The 20,733-nt window shown below is 44.0% G+C and overlaps 1 protein-coding gene across 1 annotated transcript; it reads right to left on the bottom strand.

The window, feature by feature from the left end:
* Nucleotides 1–513: 513 nt before the first annotated feature.
* On the bottom strand, nt 514–2,896 carry PRMT6 (protein arginine methyltransferase 6). Its single transcript, XM_072834752.1, has one exon. The coding sequence runs from the start codon at nt 2,839–2,841 to the stop codon at nt 1,711–1,713; it is 1,131 nt and encodes a 376-aa protein (XP_072690853.1). The 5' UTR covers nt 2,842–2,896; the 3' UTR covers nt 514–1,710.
* Nucleotides 2,897–20,733: the final 17,837 nt, after the last annotated feature.

Raw genomic sequence — 20,733 nt, 5'->3', positions numbered from 1 at the left:
TTAGTATTGTAAATAAACGTTCATCTTATATAGTTGACCCTAAAAAATAAAAAGGACTTATTTTATACCTCCAGCTTAAATCAGGCCTACTTTACTATGACTGCACCATTTACACAGACTGTTAACTATCAAAACGGTGACAACTATCACTGTCATTGCTTGGATCTTGGCAAGTCATTGATTTTGTATGTTTCCTCTCCTAATGGAAGATCTCATGTGTTAACACCACATTTTAGCAAATTGGTTATAATACTTCAGTACTTTAATATGTGATGAATAAAGGAGAAAACTCATTTACAATAAACAAAACTATACTGAATTACTTCAAAGACCACTTCTCACACCGGTTTTCTATCAGCATACAAAAGCCACCAGTATGAAGAAAAAACATACATTAAGCATAAACTATCCTGAAGCTATATTCCGAAAGGGTTGTAACACTTAAGAACTGACGATATTAAGAAGGCAAAAGCATTATTAAGTCGCAGTACACAAGACTTCTTACTTCATCTATAAAAATAGAATGCCAATGTTTTATTTGCCACAGGGATAAGGAGGGAAACATCCGTGAAATAAATTTGATAACATGACTCACACTTCATTACAAATGATTTTCCGAAATTCACAACTTTCACATTTGGCTGAGCTAAAAAGAAAAAAAAAAAAAAAAGAACTCAACAACACTAAAAAAAGTAAATTTCAATTGATGTAAGTAGGCCAGATCACATGATCTCCCCAAGTGAGAGTTTAAGTGAGTGCATTTCTCTAGCTGGGAAAAGATTTTCCTTAATTTAAAGAGCCTAAAGAATTTACCCAATATGATGAACAAACCCCTTGGGTCAGGTTCAGAAAGCCTTCTGCCAACTGGTTTAATAAAAGTCACACAAAACTTTATTATGTAACATACACGAAACATTGCCTTGGTTAAATCTTAATAGTAAAATCAAGAATAAAAAAAACCCGTACTACTTCACTGTCTTTCAGATGTTTCTCTCCTAAATGTACCTTGTTGATGTTGGGGGGGGGGGTAATGCTGCACAATTATATATGGCCTATTTTACTCAAAAAGGAGAAATGTGTTCGACTTTAGCACCCTATGGAAGTAGTTAAGTGTAAGAACAGGATAATTCAAACTGCTTCCTCACTCTCCTCCCTCTCATTACCAGAAGCAAAAGTTCATTTAAAAAAACAAGGAGGAAGAAGCACTGAAGCCTAGAGGCACCTAGGAAAGGAGGGAATTTCGAGAACGAAAGAATATGGCTCTGGAGAGATAATATTTAAGTCATAGTGGAAATTTATGGAGTCTAGGTAAACCCCGTTAGCCTTCTCCCTGGCTTCAGGTTTGGGTGGGAGACATCAGGGATGTGCACGGAGCCTTCCTCTGTGTTTGGCTTCCTTCCCGCGAAACAAAAGAAACAGAAATACAAGTGCTTGGTACCACATGCTTTTTGAGGCCCAGTAATAAACAAGCTGTTTCCATCGTTGGGGGCCTCGGGGTTCACTTTTTAAATAAATATCGCCGGGAGAACCTCCTGGGAGGAGGAGACTCCAGTCCGCCTGCCTCCCGGGAACCGGGCGCGGGGAGGGCGCGGGGAGGCGCTGCGCCCACCTGCGCGCCGGGCTCCGCCGCGGCTCCGGCCCCCTGCACCCCGCCCCGCAGGCCGGGCCGCCTGGGGCGGGGGTGGGGGGCGGCGGCGGAGGAGGCCGCGCTCAGTCCTCCATGGCAAAGTCTTTGGTCTTTTCCTCCTGGTCGCCCACTTTGTAGCGCAGCAGCACGCGCAGGAGGCGGTGGTTGTCCCGGGAGGGCAGCAGCGTGATCTCTCCGGAAATGTCCGTGTCCTGCTCCACCGGCACCGGCTCGTTCAGGTAGAGCAGCGCTTGCTTCCAGTGCGTGACCGGGTGGAAGGGCGAGGTGGACAGCACCAGGGGCTTCTCCGCGTCCCCGCCGGGGAAGGTCACCTGGAACCAGACGGCGAAGCCGTGCATGGGCGCCGAGCCGTAGCAGCTGAAGCGGAAGCGGCCGCCCACGCCGGCCTCCAGCTCCTGCTCCAGGCCGCTGCGGGCCAGCTCCAGCCGCGCGAAGCAGTGCGGCCGCGCCAGCACGTCCTCCCCGGACAGGCCCTGCACCACGATCTCCGAGTGGCCCATGAGGCAGCGCGTGGCGAAGCTCTCCAGGCAGCTCATGTCCACGCCGTAGAGCTGCTTCACCTGGCTCCAGAAGCCCAGGCGCAGCTCCAGCATCTGGTCGCTGACGGGCGCCACGAAGAGCTCGGCGGACGCCGGCAGCAGCAGGCCGCCCTCCTTGAGCCAGCGGGCCCGCGCGTGCAGCACGGAGCGCAGCATGGACTCGTGCAGCAGCCCGTAGCCCATCCACTCGCTCACGATGGCGTCCACCTGCTCGGGCAGCTCCACCGTCTCCACCGGCCCCGGCAGCACGTGCACGCGGTCCTCCAGCCCGTTGAGCCGCACCACGTCGCGGGCCTGCTGCCAGATGGCGCTGGCCTCCACGGCGTACACGCGCCGGGCGCCCGCCTGCACGCAGAAGAGGCTGAGGATGCCGGTGCCCGCGCCCACGTCCAGCACCGTCTTGCCCCGCAGCCCGGCCCAGTTCCGCAGGATGCCCAGGCGGTAGGCGTCGGTGCGGACGCGGTCCGCGATCATCTCCTCGTGCACCGAGATGTCCGCGTAGCACTCGTAGTACAGCTGGTCCCGCTCCCGCCGCGCCCTCCGGGGTCGCGGCGGGGCCGCCTCCGGCGCTCCGCCATCTTCCTCCTCACTTCCCTCCCCTCCTCCGCCGCCGCCGCCCCCCGACTCAAGCTTTCTTTTCTTGGGCTGCGACATCTTGGCGGCCCCGGCCGACTCCCGGCGGGCCTTGCGCGGCTCCGCGCGGGCTCCGGGCAGCGGGGGCTTCTGGGACTTGTAGTGCCGGCTGGCACCGCCCACTTCCGGGGGAGAAGCCCGGAGCGCGGCCCCGCGCTGGCCGCCCTGCTGCCCCCGCCGCCCCGCGGAGCCGGGGGGGTCGGTCGGCGCCGCGCGCCCGAGTTCCGCGAGCCTCTCTCCCTCAGCCCCTCCGTTGCCCTCTGCCTCCGCCCGCTCTGAAGCCCGCCGCGCCCCGAGGTGAGGGGCGGTGCGCACGGTGTGAGCGCCACGAAGAAAGCCCTGCGGGTGGGAACCGGCCCTGGGCCGCGAGGAGACCCCGGGCCACGGAAGGGCCGCGCTGCCAGCCCCTGGCGGCGGGAGCCCCTGCAGTCGGGTCGCGCCCCGCCGGGCGACGCCGCCGCTCCCCAGGCCGCAGCGCGGGGACGCGAGGTGACGGGGCGGGCGCCGCTGGAGCTCCACGGCTCCGTCCTCCCTCCCTTGTTCGGGTTTTCTCTTTTAAAGACCCTATTTATCCGTTGGTGAGACACGCGGCGGAGGGAGCGGCCGAAGGCGGCGCTGGGCCGCGGAGCCCCCGGAGCCCCCGGGCTGCCCGCCTGCCTCGCGGTTGCTTCCCCGCGTGGTCGTTGGCGTGGACGAGGTATTTTTCCTCTTCCGTTTCCCTTTCAGTCAACTGTCAGGGGTTCATTTCTTCCCTCCCTGTTGTTCACGATACAAATAAAATACACTTTGAAGTATGTGCGGTGTCCGTGGGAGCGTCTGTGTTCCCAGCACTGTGCGAATAAACTTCTCTCCCAGCTTAAAAAAAAAAAAAAAAAAAAAAAGACATTGCAGAAAGTTGACTTTATTTTCTGGTAGCCTCGGATTATGTCCATTGAACCGACGGGCCTGTATTCCGTATTTGGGGACTAAAGTCCCTTCACCCCTTTCTTCCCTCTGTTAATCTCTCGTTTAATGGAATAGGTTTATTGACCCGACATCCTCAGCTGTACTTGGAGGGCTCTCTTCCTGCTCCTCAGTACAGTCAGCTGTAGCTTTCACAAAATACCTGTGCCTCTGTCTCACCTCAAACTAATTAAGTCAGAACCACTTCACGGGAGCCCCGCGCATGAAGTTTTAAAAGCTCCCTGGGGAATCTGAATGTGCGGCCAGAGTAAGAACCACTGTGTCTCCCTAAAATGATCTTAGTTAAATCTTGCTTCATTATTTTCATCGGGTAAATTATCTTTTTTTTTTCCCCCCCCAGTGGCCTGGGCTCAACCATTTAAGGCTAAAAGTCTTCAAAACAGTTTGTCTTTCTGCCCAGTTTGATTCCTTGTTTTAAGGAAACAGGTGCAGAGCAGGCTGTGAGATTAGAGTCCTAAGTAAATGCGATCGCTTTAATACGTCACCTCTAAGCTGCTACTTAGGGCACTCCTCTCCCATTCTTTCCTCTCTCAAAATCTCCTCCTTCCCCTTTTAAATGCACTCACTCCTCCAACCTGTTTTCAATTCACTTACTTATGGTCCCTTTTAAGAGAATTCTGAATATGTTTTGTTGGTTCTACTTCCAGAATATATCTTGAGTCCATCTTCTTTTCTCCTCCACTGCCAGCACCCTAGTCTAACCTTCCATCTTTGCTTGCCTGGAAATCAGTCTCCTAAGACATGGCTTAGCTTCTAATCATGCCCCTATCTATTCTGTTGTCCACGTAGCTATAAGAATGAGCTTTAAAAAACCCAAGTTAGACCAAGCCATTCTCCACTAACTTCCCATTCTAGGTACTGAAACAATCTAGTAGCGTCAAGTAGCTTCCCATCTCATCTCATGCTACTCTTCCCAGCTCCTCAGGCTCAAGATATGCTGGTCTTCCTGGCTCATGTCTTCACTTATGCTCTTCTAGGGCCTGGAACATTTTTTTTTTTTTTTTCCCCTTAGTACTTGACTTCAGGGGCTTTCTTTCATCCATTAGGTCTCTGCATAAATATTACCTTCTGAGAAGGGCCCTCCTTCGCTACTTTAAATATATTGTTTTCTGATACTGTTTATTTCTTTCATAGCTTTTACAATTTCTGTGTTTACTTGCGTATCTATTGTTTTGTAAAATATAAACTCCAAGAAGCTTGGACTTTTGTTTCCCCACTATTGTAGTTTCCTAGCCTAGAACAGATCCTGACGCACAGAGTGATCAGTAAATAGTCTTCAAGGAAGAGTGTTGTGGAAACACTGAAATAGCTATTCACAGGGGAAGAAGAAGAGTTTTGTTTTTTGCAGTTCAGTATAACAATTTGACTCTAGTAAACTCTGAGAGAAATCCAGATACAGATTGATTTTAGGATGCTCCTAGATATGAGAGTTGTTTTATTTTCAAACACTCTTAACCTTTCTAGACAGAATAATGGTAAGCACTAGACATTATGCCCAAAGTAAAGAAGAAATGCCCTGTGGCACTTTCCCTTCCTGCGCCTTGGCTTGGTATATAGAGAGATTTCTTTACTCATCTTTTCTGCCGCACTGAGTTGCTTTAAGTAGGAAAGGACTTTAAATCTAGTCCTCCTCTAAGGAGTGTAGCTTCAGCAAACCACGTGGATGGGAGAAGAATTGGAGCTCAGCTGTCAGGACATTCTTTGTGTTTCCATTTCAGTAATCTACTCACCACATCCATTTGATGCTCAAACCCCATGTTTTTCTTTTTTTTTTTTTAAACTCCATGTTTTTCAAACAACTGTATCTTGAAATTGACTTGATACATCTTCACCAGCATTAAGCAAAAGGAAATAGAAAATATCAAATACATAAAATGAGTAAAAGGTGAGTATTATTTCCATACTCACTGGTTTCAGTCAAGTATACTGTATATGTTTTTCTTGCTTGCTCTAGGTTATGGTTCCAAAGTTTGACATCCACAGCATGCTGTTCTCTAAAAGCACTGTGAATTTGTATGTTTCTGTAACTTTGTTCTGGGTTTGTCCTCTCCCTGGCTTGTATTTTTGGATAATGCTCAAATGTTACTATTTATTTGTAGCTTTTTCAACCAGTCTGTGACTGACAACACTTACATGTAATTCTTTTTTTCACTTATCCCCTTTGTACCACAGCCACTTACATATCTGGCCTTTCCATGCCAGGTGGTGGATATTTGAAAACCAAGATCTTGTATTTTTCACTTTTATATTGAGAATCTACTGCATTGTGGTGGAATCAGCATCATTCCCACATTCCTGATTGTTGGTCCTGAGTGCACGTGGGATCATAGATGCGTTTTGTATGACTGGGAGAACCATGATTTTCTACATCATGCACGTTTATGTATTTATTTATTCAATAAATATTCTGGGCTTCTACTCTGCACTAAACATTGTAGAAACAGAGGATATAAACAAAAAAACAAAAATCTCTACCTTCACAGAGCTTTTATTTTTGTTATTATGATGTTATTTATCACTCCTATGTTGCCTTATTTAAGCGAATTATTAGGTCACTTTTAATTCTCAGCTCTCTCCCCTGTATTATTTTATCTTGAGTTTGCTGATGAAATTGCCTCCCACAAATGCTTGTTTCAAATTCCTTCCCTCTTTAATGTGAAGGCCTGTTTAAAAATGTATTTTAAAGCTTTGTATTAAAGTTGAAGGTAGTTCCTTCAGGATTTCAAGAAGTCATTGTAATTCTCAAAGTGTGTGTTGGGGAAGGGTAAGGGAGCAATGACATAAAAAACGTTATAAATATCTCTTTGATATGAATATTCATTAAGTGATGTAGTTCTTACCATTCTGTAGTTACTTGGAAGCTGTCAGCGTAGAAAGGAGCACTTCTACCTAAGAAAAAAAAAGAAAGAAAAAGAAATCCTTTGTAGAAAATGAAGGCAAAAGGTGGTGGTTTTTATATTTAAACAAATTGGAACATCAAACATAAAAAGCCTACATATATGTTATTCTCTTGATGTATAGAGTGTCTTTCCATGGTGTATTGGCCCAGCTATTCAACCTACTACTAAAACAGACGAATAGCAAATTTACAGCTCCCTGATGATATTATTGTGAGAAGTCTAATTCTTTTTAAAAAGGTTTGTATTGAATTGTTTAGGTAGTCACAACAAAGATATTATGAACTTAATCCATAATTATTAATTTGGCTTAAACTTATTGAGCCCTCTTAAAATACAGAATGCGGTACCTTAACAGATTCAAGTACAAATATTGGTTATGACATTTTAACAACTTCTATTATAAATCATGCCACTATAATGGAAACAGTACTAAAATCCCGGGAATGTAAATTATAATATGGGAGAAGTAACATATTAGTACATCTGTGAGATTAGCATTTGCTCAAGTGCCACAGGAATAATGAGAATAGCTTAATGAACATTTAATAAGATCTTCCTCTCTCTCTTTTTTCTTTAAAGAAAACCTTTAATATGAAGGAAAGTCAACCAGTTGCTTCAACCAGATGCTTATGATCTCATAGCATTTTGCTACTGAGGACATTTCAAGTGCAGAGACGTAAATGTAGTCACTGTAGACCTGTGATTCCCAAAGTGTGGTTTCTAGATCCACAGTGTTAGAATCACCTGGGAAATTGTTGGAATCACGCAAGCATGAACCTCACTCTCTACGTAAAGATTTAGAAACTCCTGGGCTAGGGGTCTGTCTGCCTTGTTCCAACGGCCCTTCAGGTAATTCTGGTGCATGCTGAAATTTGTGAAGGATCACATCAGACAATTTGAAGTGTATCAGAACCAGGGTGAGGCCAGGTGGAGTATATGGGCTGGAAGGCCTATTATTTTTTATTTTTTCCTATTGCTGTGTAACAAATGACTACAAATTTAGCAGCTTAAAGCACCAAACTTTCTTTCTTTTCTTTTCTTTTTTTTTTTTTTTAATCTCGTAATGTCCGTAGGTCAGGAGTTGAGGGATGGCTTCCTTGGGTCCTCTGCAAGGCTGTAATCACAATATTCAGCCTGGCCGCATTCCTTTTTTGGAGCTTGGGGTTCTCTACCAAGCTCACATGCTTGGCAGAAGGCAGTTTCTTGCTGAGGTAGGACTGAGGTTTTCCTCCTCTTCCTGATTCTCATGTAGGGACTACTTTCAGCTTATGGAGGCTTCTGGCCCCGGCTCTCTCACAACCTGACAGCTTACTTCTTCGAGGCCAGCGGAGGAAGCTTTCTGACCTTGGGGAGGGCCCTAGTCCAAATCATTCTCTTATTCCCACCCCCCATCTTCCTTTGACCGAAAATTAACCGATTGGGGACTTCAATCAGGGAAACAAATACTTTCAGCTGGAGAAAACGAGTCAGCATAAAGAGACAGTGGGTGTGTTCCTACTGAAGCTTCATGAATATTGTGAAATGTCTGCAAATCAGCCTATGTCTCAGAGAACTAGGGGTGTGGCTCCTGGCATGTGGAGATGACTGCACCAAATAGATCAGAAACAAAGTTCTGAACAAGCTGTGACCCTATCTGAGCAGAAAATTTTAACGCAGCTAGCTGCACAGGTTACCCGCACAGGTTACCTGTCATGCTTGAGTTTCTGAACCCTGCTATGTGAAGCAGCACACCAAATAGTGGCTACTTTGCTAGTCTGGGTCCAAGAAGTGAATATTCTGAGAATGAAGCCACGCAGAGCTGAGCCTAAGTGAACCCAGGAGTTCCAGTCAACCAGGGTTCACGTTCTATGACCCCCTCCAACAATTGGGAGCTCCTGAGAGTGGAAACAGACTGCTTTTCCTTTCCTGGAGCCCAGCACAGTGCAAAGTATGTGGAAGAAGCACAGCAATGTTAAGTGAATAAACCAAGATTCTTAAATATAGTCAGTCTACTATAGCATAACTAACAATCCCCACATCACAAGTCTTCTCAATAAAACACATGTAGAGATTAGGTAAAATGTATCATGCTTTCTTCCTTTGGTGTATAGAAATAGAGTAGCTGCAGAACCCAGATGGAAGAAATGAGAAGCTCAGTTACCTTCGCTATGTGAGGTCATTCATAGGAAGAGCATAGCATATACCGTAGTGGCTTTAGAGGTAACAGAATCGAATCCTATACAGCAATCGAAATGAAGGAGTGACAGTTACATGCAACACATGGATCCATTTCAACACACATAATGTAGAGCAAAAGAATCTAGACCCAAAACAAGGCTATATAGCCTTTTTTCTTTTTTTTTTTTTTTTTGCCTATTTTCTGATTTCTAAATGGGGCTAATGATAACGCCAACTGCATAGGTTTTGTGAAGACTGAATTGTCTCTGGCACATAGAAAGCACGAAATAAATGTTAATCACCATCAAATAATTAATATGATTACATGTATGTTGCTCAACCAGACACTTTGGGGGTATACGGGGAACTGGTTCCTGACTATAAGTAGTTTATAATCCAGTAGAAAAGAAATAAGAAATGAATATAGCAGCTATGTGCCTTGGTTTCCCAAATTGTGAAAATATGGGTAATAATACACATCCCATAGATTTTGAGAATTAGAAATTATTCCCTAAAATCTAAATGCCATCAAAACAGAGATTTTTATCTGTTTTGTTTACCCCTACATTTATGATACAGACTATCAGGTGTTCAGTAAATATTTGTTGTATTAATTAATTAATTAATTAATAATGCATATAAAACATTTTGGCAATGCCTACCACATGCTAAACACAATATGTTTTAGCTATTATTAGGTACTTAATACATAACATGAAAATAAAATAATTTATATAAAGTAGAAAATAGTAAGAGTCAAAAGAGCTGTACAGGAAAAAATAACACTACAAAATTCCCAGTAAGAATGATTATCTCCATCTCAGAGGATCTGTACAACAGCAGAAACCTGGTTAAACAAATTATGGTATATTCCTACAATGAAATACTATAAAATAAGGCAATGAAAATGAGAAAATACTACTACATATAGTCACTTGGATGAATCTCACAACCACGATGGTGAGCAAAAAAAATTAGACATGAAAAAAAAAAAGAAATTAGACATGAGGGAACACTTACCACATGATCACATGTTTCTGAAGCTCACAAACCAGGTCACTGAATCTTCTTATGGCATTATCAGGGTACACACCTTCAGGAAAGAGGAAAAGTATAGGATGGGAGGGACACAGGGACACCTCTGGCGCTGGTTGTGTTTTAGTCTTGACGTGGGTAGTGGTCCTATAATGATAATTCATTCTGTACCTATATCTGTATGTGTCAGTTTTGTTTTTGCTGTAGCAACAACCCCAATATCTCAGTAGCTCACCACAACAAAAGTTTTTTGTTCCTTGTTTCCACGAGATGGGACTTGCAAACTAGTAGGTTCTCCTGGGTTCACTTAGGCTCAGCTCTGCTTGGCTTCATTCTCAGAGTATTCACTTATTTGCAGACATTTCACAATATTTATGAAGCTCAGGTGACACTTGAGCTGCATTAGGGTAATCAGAGGCTTCTTATCCCTTCTTGTCCTTAGAACGTGTATTCGGCCCACGATCCCCAAAGCTGGAGCTACTTCCGAATGCAGTCTTGAGAGAGTAATGAGTGGCTGAGACCATCTGGACTACATGCAACTGAACTCAGTTAAGTCCTCTATAAACTCAGAAGATCCTGGCAGGTGAGTACAGAGGTATACTAGTCTTGTGATTGCCCACTAGCCTTGCTCAGAGGTTCCCTTGCTTATCAAACCTGTCAACAACCAGGCTGGAGCAGTCTGCTTCTTTCTTCAATCTCTCCTTAAAGCCTCTGTGAATGGGGACCAGTTTCAGATTTTACTCAAGAAGCTTCTAAATTTTTGAACCAACAAATGCAAGCCAGCCAAGAAACCAGAGAAGTGAATCTTGGGCAAGAGATATCTCAAGTTGGCCATCACCATCACACGGTGGTGTGTATGTTAGATGCTTCTGGACCTCCGTATGAGCACAGGGATGCCTTCAAAATGCCTGCTGGTTTGATGCGCCTGTCTGAGGAACTACAGATAGTGCACTGTGGCAAAGACGGAAAGAGAGTGGTTGCTGCAGTGGACTGGCCTCTCCTGTGGGCAGTTTGGCTGGCTAGCAATGACAAACTCGAGACAGAAGCCAAGTTAGAAATCTGAACAAAGAGCTTAGATTAAAAAAGGACATGTGAGTGTCCATTACTCAGCTTCAGGGCTGGCAGACAGGTGGGAGAGCAGGATAATAAGTTGGAGAACTTAGTGTGCTATTTACCAAAGCGAGGAGGGTGCGGGCTGCTGTGAATTAAGGTCTAAGCTCTTGTGACAAAGCCTGATTGGGACACTAAGAGGTGGAATCCCTGAGAAACTAAGGAGAGGGAAGAAGAGGATGTGATTGACAGTAAAACAGACAGAATGCTCCATACCATCTGACCCCTAATACAAACACAATAGCACAGCACAGCCAAAACAACCCCAGCCAGCAGGGCAGCCCCCAATTTAGGATACAATCATGATGAAAGAATATACTCCCACTGAGTTTATTGATTTAGCTGCCAAGTCCCAGCAAAAGGCCAGGGCAAGTGTTCCAGCATAGTTAGTGTGGCTATGGGATGTGTGTGTGCGGGGGTGATGACAGTTCTCTGACCAGGTAGGAGGCACAGAAAATGAGCAACATCACCACACAGCTGCCTTCTGGCAGCACCTGCATGGTGCTCAGGTGTTCAAGGTCCTCAGTCTGTTATAGATTGGATTAGTCTGCAAGAGACCTGACCCATTAAGGGGGATGTCTCTGGGCAAATGGAATGCTAGACATCTTTAGAGGAGGTGCAACAAAGTTTTAGGAAGTCAGGAATGAGACAGGCCATCTGCCTTTGAAGTATCTGATCGGACCACATTTGCTGCAGGAATGGAAGCCGATATAGTCCAGTCTGAACCCAGGACCTGGGATGGGATGCTGATATCCATGCTATCCTATCATGGGATAGAATATTTTTGATGTTAAGCAATCCACTGCTGATCTGGAGAGTGCCAACAAATCTCAGGAAAGTACCAGTTAGGGGAAGGACTTGAGACAGAGATGGAACTTGAAAAACCAAAGGCTATCCCAGTCAGCTGTAAAGATCCTATAAAAGTAAACTGGAAGCAAATGTGGTTTGACCTCCTGGCTGCTGGGACTCCACCTGAAAAGGTAGACTGACAACCCAATGCTGCGTTGGTCAGCCTGTAAAAAACCTTAAAACCTGAACAGTTCAAACCTGTTCCTCCCCTACCATCCCCAATGCCCCCATCTGCTCCAGAAGAGGCCTTAGGGGTATAGTCCTCTTTGGCATGGGTGCCTCTCACCCCAAATATAAGATGCAGTCCAATATTGCCTCTAGGTGAGGCCATTGCAGGGCGGGGCGGGGCGGTGGTGATCAGAGGCCTCATATTGGGTTCACCATTCACTGATCCCCCAGAAATAAACAAAAGGTGAGGGCTCTGGTTGACACTGCGACCAAATGTACTCTAATACATGGTAATTCTTTGAAGTTTTCTGGCCCCTTTGTGGTTACAGAGATAAATGGTTATGTCAGGAAGTTCCCTTTAACAATGCAAAGTTAGGCATTCCCTCCCCGACCAAATATGAGGCTATAATGTCTCAAATACTAGAGAACATGTTGGGCAATAGTATTCCACAAGATCTGCAAACCTCTATCAGTGAAATCTACCTTTGGATTAGAGTCATTAAGCCAGTGCTGAAGAGAAAAACCAACTAGGGACTCATAAGTCTACTGCCCCTGGGAAGAATGGTAACTGTCAAATGATATACGTCGCCCCAGGGCCTAAGGAAATAGGAGAAACTATCAAAAAACTGTACCCCAAGTGGGTACTCTGCACTCTGCCTATAGGACTTTCAATAGCCCCGTATGGCCAATGAAAAGTGGGACTATGGACTACTGAGAACTGAACAAGCTAGTGCCTCCCATCCATGAAGTTGCGCCCAACATTGCCACCATCAGAGGTACTTGGCTGTGGTCCTAGGACCATGTTGTACTGGACTTAACAAATACTATGTTCATGATACCCCTGGCTGATGAATCACAAGATCAGTTTGCCTTCACATGGGAAGGACAACAATGGACTTTTCTTTTTCTTTTTCCTTTTTTTTTTTTAAGATTTATTTATTTATTTGAGAGAGGGAGAGAATGTGCTCACAAGGAGGAGGGGTAGAGGGAGAAGGAGAGAGAATGTCAAGCAGCCCCATATGCACTGGCTGAGTGCAGAGCCACATGTGAGGCTTGAATTCACGACACCAAGATCAGGATCTGAGCTGAAACCAAGAGTCAGATGCCTAACCCACTGCACCACCTAAGTGCCCTAACAGTGGACCTTTCAGATGCTTTCCCAGGTCAACCTATAGAGCCTCATAATGTCATGAGAAATATCCCTGTTCTCTTTCTCCACATCAATAAAATAGGACCATTGCACTGATGATACAGTGTTAACACATGAAGACTTAGCTTTGCCATAGGACATTGTGCAGACTCTGCTGGAACATCTGGGAGGGAGAAGATAGGCCATGAAATAAAAAAATTCAAGGCTAAGGCACCACCATGAAGTTTTTAGGAATCATATGATCAGGTAAGATATGCATTGTCCGGAAACTGTGATTGATGACGTGCACGCCTACCCAACCCCTGTGAGCACAAAAGATATCCAAGCCTTTGAAGGGATTTGGAGGTTTGGAGGGATTTTTATTTTCCACCTGGTATAGTGTCGCCATCCCTCATACCACTTGGTAAAGAAGTAGTATATGTGGGACTGGTGGTCAGAGCAGCAAGCAGGCTTTGGGAAGACAAAAATACTGATAAAACAGATTAAAGCTCTGAGCATCTCCCAAGTAGGGCTACCATTTGAGTTAGATATGTCTGTGATTCTGGAAGACATGGGCTTGGCACCGTGACAGAGGCAATCGAAGGAGAGAGTACTCCTAAGATTTTAGTCCCAGCTCTGAAAAGGGGCAGAAAACTGATATACTCCCATAGAGCAGCAGCTCCTGGTGGTGTACACAGCATTCCTCCAGGTAGATCCTCTCACAAAGTAACAGCATATCATGGTGAGAACTTCCTTCCTATCAAGGGGTGGATTAAAAATATGTTCCATCAACCCATCTCTGTCATGGCTCAAACTTCCATGTAGACTAAATGACAAGCCCATTTACAGAAGAGGAGCACTTTGTGCACCACTGTGACTAGAAACTCGGGTGATACTGGGCTCCATAGAGTGTGTAGATTCTCCACATGTCCCACGAATTACCTCTGGTGGGCCTGTGTAGCCATAGAAAGGAGGAGGGGAAATTCTGACTGATTGGTACAGATGGATCTAGTCAGGCATCTGGATAGAAACAGGACCAGACCACAGCAGCCTGTGGGCTCAAGTCAGAGCCATTTGGCTGTTGATCACTCATAAGCCCTGGCCATTAACCCTTTGCACAGACAGTTAGGCTATTCTAACTCTATGGCTTAGATAGTGGGAAGCTAAAGGATAGATGACCATGAATAAGCCCTTGGGGCGTCAGCTTGTATGGGAAGAAGATTTGGGTCTGCCTGACCCAGGTTCTTAGAACCTGAAGCAGTCCTCACAATTTTCTTATATCCTGACTCATAAAGTGCTGACTTCCCCTAGCAATCAGGATGCTGATGGCCCAGCTCAGTACAAGTTCTAGCAACTGATCCTTCAATAGACAGCAGGTTGGGTGCAGAGAAAGAGTGGCTACTGTAGTGCCTGGGTGAAATGACATATTGCTAGGGATGCTGGATTGCCCTTAAAATACAGTGACTTGGTAAACGCAGTAACAGCACATCCCATGTGTTCTAAACAGTGCCCAAGACAACTGCCAATGAGTCTGGGATTACCTACTGAAGTTTTCAACTGGTGAGGGATTGGCAAATGGAATATATTGGTGCCCTTACTCTGAGTGAGGGTTCCAAACACGCTTTGGTTTGTGTGGACACTATTTGGGCTAACCCAAGCTTCTCCTCTCCCCATGCAGACCAGGCTGTTCCCATTAAGGGATTAGACAGCCCAAGTACCATTTGTGGATATCCTCATCAAATAGACCATGACTGAGGGTCACATTTCAAAGGTCATAGTATGTAATACTGGGCAAAAGACATTGAATGGAGGTTCCATCTCCCCTCTAACCTGTAAACAGTAGGGATGGTAGAAAGGACAAATGGAATATTAGAGCAGCAGAGTAAATTACTAACAGGTAAAACCACATTAGCTGGGTGGATTAAAGTACTGCTCCAAGTTACAATACATTTGAATGCTTAACCAAAAGGGCCTGTTGCCTCATGTGTCAGAATGTGGACCCGTGCCAAGGCATCCAACAATGTAAAGGTATGGAAGTCTCAGGAAACATCCATTGCCCAGACCCTCACCAACGATCAACATGCTATGCTGCTGGGAACACCACACCCTGTGATGCCTAGGAAAGGCATTGTCTACTGGAATTTTCAATGGTATATCCCACCAGGATGGATGAGATACTTTGTATCCTTGGGTGAGGGGGAACTATTCAATTTCCAATCCTGCTGTCTGGCTGCAAGCTAGATGGGACATGCACCACTGAAAGAGGGGAGAAGGTGGGGTCCTGGTCTGGCAAATCCCACCCCCACTCTGTCTTCTCATGACTGCCAGTGCTGCCTTCTCCAGCCACCATGTGTATGGTATGTACAACTAGATCAAACTCCTAAAGCTGCAGCCATATGAACATCTAAAAATATCAGGCCACAAGTATAATTCTTAGAGAAGATGAAGACCTTCCCATACTATTTCCTACTAAATATCTGCCTTTTTGACCTTTGACTTCTTTTGCCCTTGTGGTATCTGGGCATGAGCTGGGTACCAATGGAAATACCTTTCTGCAGTGGGCCCACTCATATGCCTGGCAAAGGAATCCATACAACTGTTGGATATGTGGAAAAGACGCTCCTCTCTAGTTTTTTGGGATTGCCATGGTGGGTATCACCACTCGATGGAAGGGATTAGAGGATCCTGAAGCAGTACATTAAGGAAGAATAAACTAGATTTAGTACTCTTAATCCAGCTGATACCACCAATACTGATGCAGAATCCTGGCCTGTGGCTATCAGTAACACGGTGTAGGCATTCTTTTTCTGTCACTCATACTTTACAGGCAGCCCATCAAATTGCTAAGGAGAGTCCTAAAAATACCACCAGTGGAGCCATGGGTAGCTAGTCATATTTGGAATGAGTTAGCATGGCTTACCTTGATTATGGACCTTGGAGCACCTGGACCCCACTATGTTGGAAACAGAAGAATCATTCTAAATATAACTAACCTAATTGTACCAGGAATATGGGGATGGATATCACTGGAACTTTGTAGTCATTCTGTTACATTAAAGAGTAGTGATGAGTTTGGCACTGATTGGTCACACTGTCTGGGTATTTATTGGGTAGCCTTGACTGTGACCTCATGGATGTGTGACACAAATCTTTGGCCATGGTTTCCACCTGGCTGGTTGGTCACTGCAACCTAGGTTTTCCCTGAGCACAGAGGAGAATCTGCCCCATGGTAGTGAAAATTGCCAACTTCCCTCTCTCAAGGCCAGATGAGCATGTTCTGTTTTCCAGATTATACCATATTCTGGTATAATCATTTGGCTGCCATCTTTGTCCCCTCCAATGACCCGGAAGACCAATACACAGAAGCCCTTATCACATTCACCCAACAAAGCCTGTCTTTCCTGAACACTGAAATGTCTTTTTTTTTTTTTTTTTTTTAAGATTTTACTTATTTGAGAGAGAGAGAGAGACAGAGAGTGGGCCAGAGAGAGAACATGAGTAGGAGGCCAGAGGAAGAGGGAGAAGCAGACTCCCTACTGAGTAAGAAACCCAGGGTGGGAATCAGTCCCATGACTCAAGAGATCATGACCTGAGCTGAAGGCAAATGCTTAACCAACTGAGCCACTCAGGTGCCCTGAACGCTGAAACGTCTTTAGTGAGAAAAGCTGTCTTCCAAAGTAGGATGGTTTTGGATGTTACTACTGCCTTGCAAAGAAGCACCACAGGTGCATGGATAAATACCATTATCTAAGAAGAAGGTTGTGGGTTCATATCTGATGAGTCTGCTAATGTGTCATCTTTGTTAAAACATATGTGGATACAGTGAACACCCTGCGTGATCCTATCCCCAGTCTAGGAGACTTAGTAAATCAATGGTTCAGATCATGGGGCTCTTGATGGAAAAAGTTGTCCCTGATTTGGGAGATCATCGTCCTCTTAATCTGTGTTTTCTCTTGTGTGTGACTGTACTGCTGCTGTGGGATCTGCCTCTGTGCAGCCAGCTGGGTACCGAAGGAGCCACCTCCATGCTAATGAAACCCCTTCCTCCCTGCTCAGGGGACACTGCAGAAGATGGAGGCACATAAGATTCTAAGAGCCATTCTAGAGGAGTGGAGTATGGGAGAAGGTCATTGAGAGGAGATGACTGCTGATTGACCAGGGAGCTGGACCTTGACAATGGGAGTCTCCTACCTCTTCCTGTCTTTGGAATGCTCCATTCCGCCCACCCGATCCCATAGTTGGAGCCATTTTGAAAGGATAGATCCTTGAGCAATATGTTGTTGAGAGCATCTGGAGGGTACAGATGAAGGAACCTAGTTAAGGCCTCTATAGAAACTTTCAACATTTTGGCTAGCAGGTGAGGAGATCTACTCGTTTTCCAGCGGCGCAAGACAAGCTTTGTAAGTTCCCTTGCTTGTTACACCTGCCACCCATCTGGAGTGGCCGGCCTATTTCTTCGGTCTCTTAGCCCTCCACGAACGAGGGCCGATTTCAGATTTGAGCCGATTTCAGATTTCACCTGAAAAGCTCCCAAGGGTGCAAACCAACAACAATACAAAGAGCTCATAATCCACTTTGCAGTCCTTTAACCCAGGCTTATCTACGGTTTGCAAATGATGCTGAGTGCCTTTCTCAAAAACATGAGGATAATTCTTGCATTATCCCAATATCTTTCCTACCTGGCTCTGCAGATATTTAATTTTCACTGTACTTTGCTGATGTTTTGAGGAACTATTGTGTTGCTCTTCTGATGATTAACTGTTCTCTGCTTAGTGTTACATGCCTCAGATTATCATTGGATAGTGTAATGACCATACTTAAGAATTCATTTAATTTTCACTTTCATGTATATTAAAGCCCTTTGTAAAGTGCTATGAAATGACAATATAATTGTTACTGTTGTTACTGTGGAGCTTATGCTTTCTCAGCATAGTCAACATGAGGAAATACTTGGATAATTGAATCCATTGCTTGTTTTTAAAATGCCCATTGACTTGAAGACTTTTTCCAAGGACAGGAAGCAAAATTTAACACAGGCTTCTAGGCTTCTCTTTATATTCTCAAGTATGGTTTACAGCCTCAAGCATGGTTGTCCTTTCTGACAGAACTACCTTTTATCTTCTTTTTACAAGATAAGATTGATCTATTTTTTAAGCTAATACACCACTGGCTTTATATCCTTGTTGCAGGCTTTGGGAATAGGTTAAAGCCTCTTTGTGTTGCATTATTTACTGTGCAGCTACATTCAAAAATACAATGAATACACTGAAATTAATAACTCTAGAAGGGTGCAAAGTGATAGTATTCATACTCAATTACAGAGATGATCTGTTACATTAATATAATAGTGATGCTATTTGAATGTAATATGGTGCAGAATAATAAAGACTAACAGAATTTCAGTTTTTGAGTTTAGGAAAAAAAAAGATAAATGGCTAGCAGACCTGGTTAATAGCTCAAATGCACAGGCTTTAAGCTCTTATTTCAATATCAACTCTTAACAGAGGACACCAGGCAAATGAACTTGAATATCCATTTGATTTCTAGCTTCTTAAAAACTGAAATAAGCTTTTATATACTTTGGAAAGAATTACTAGCAAAAAAGGATAAGAGGGTGGGTTTTAATGGAGGTAATCCTCTAAGAAATTACTCCTTAGCAATTAGAAATACAGAAAAGCAAGATAAACTTGAAATAAGCCTGATAAATCCTATCTTACTCATTGTCTTCATTTAATAGGTACTTTCGATCTGGATTAAACTGTGCTCTCAGTAGTTACTCTGAGAAATCCTATTCTTTATATATTTTCCTTCTCCTGTCTTCTTACAGAACTAATAATTATCTTCTCAGTTACAAATTATGAATGAAGTCACTGGAAGCAATTATTGGGTGGAGTCCTTGGATTAAGATCATGGATCTCTAATGAGGCTTCATGTTCTATGAATGGTGATTCTCAGACCTGCCTGAGAACCAGGATCACCTGTGCAACTTGTGAGAAATACACATGCCTGGGTCTCCCATAGATTTTGAGTCTATAAATCTGGGAGGAGCCACGACAAAATGGTTTATGATACATGAACAGGATTGAGAATCCTCACCATTTTTGGTTCAAAGTACATTTTGTAAAGAAGTGAGAATTAAAAAAGTTAAATATGCTTAAACATTCATTTGACTTTATATTATTCTATATATTTTATCATATGATTAATTTTTATTATCCAAGTCTACCTATACACTGTGTAAACATAAGAAAATGCAAAAGCAAAAGGAACAAAATAACTTCAAATATGACCACTTTTAATATTCTAAAGCATCAAATGGACATTGAAAGTTTAATTCTAGTACTAGAGTATTTGACTTTGCAATTGAAGCAAAAATCCAAGGGTGCTCCACAGAGTTGTTTTTCTGGTGTATTAGGTATTATTTGTTCAAATCAGTGTTTTCTACTGAAGGGAGGATCTCTTACATCCTTTCTTCTTCTACCCAAATATTTTTCTGTTCCCCCCCCTCAAGGAATTTGCATATATGAGTTTAGCCAAAGCTAATAATGGACTTTTAGAATTACCAGTTCTGGGGACATAGCAAAACAGGTGATGGTGGTTTATTCATCCATTCATTTATCCGTTCAACAAACATTTATCGAGCACCTACTCATATCCCTGACACTCAGGTATGTGTTAGTGAGGTTCAGTCCCTTCCCTGGAGAAACTTCACACTCTAGTATGGGATATAGACACAGACAAATATTATGGTATATTGTTTATTTGCTATGAAAGATGTAAGTATAAGTTAAGTTTAGGGATAAGGGATATGGGATAAGGGATATCTAAATCAGAATGGAGAGTCAGGATGAATATAAAGAAGGGATATGAAAACAGGGCATCAGAGCTAGAAGACACTCATCTATGGCCATTTGCTGACTTTGGAAATCTTTATCAAGGGGTATGGATGTCTTTACTTAACTCTATTTATTGCCTGGAGAGGAGACCATGAAGCTCTTTGATCTCTGATGTTCTTTTTTTTTTTTTTTTTTTTTGTAGTATTTTGCTTTCTTTCTCATAGATGCATTATCTTTTACTGTATTTCCAGGCTCTTAGCAATATTTTGAATATTTCTTTTCCCTGTGTAGTTTCTGTTTCTTCAGAGAAGCATTTTTATTGTTGTTTGTTTTGGTCCCTCTCTTTCAAGTTAGAGATCAGATCGTTCTAAGAAAGCATTTGCAATCTCCTTCTGGATGGAGATATAGAGATGCGACTTTCAACTTCTGTGAAGTGCAGGGGTAAGAACACTGGCGTCTCAGGAGTCACCATGTCAACATTTACTGGAGAGAAATGGTCTCCCAGCTAACCTGGTTTGATAATAGTGGGATAACTCGTTCATCAATGTTCATATTTTGGCTTTATTTTCTCCTATACCTCAGGCAGGGGCAGCGGTGGGGGTCGGGGGGCAGGGGTGAAGTTGCAGGGTATACATTGGGTCACTTCCCACTTGCCCCATTACCTACTTTGCAATTTGCCTTCCTTGGTCAGCTGTCAGTTACCATCAGTCAGGTAGTTACTTTCTGGCTTCAAAATGTTTGTTACTTTTCTCTAACTCTTCTTTTC

The sequence above is a fragment of the Canis lupus genome, chromosome 8, assembly GCF_048164855.1.
Source record: "Canis lupus baileyi chromosome 8, mCanLup2.hap1, whole genome shotgun sequence".
Taxonomy (NCBI): Eukaryota; Metazoa; Chordata; class Mammalia; order Carnivora; family Canidae; genus Canis; species Canis lupus.
This window is presented reverse-complemented; position numbering and strand designations above follow the sequence as displayed.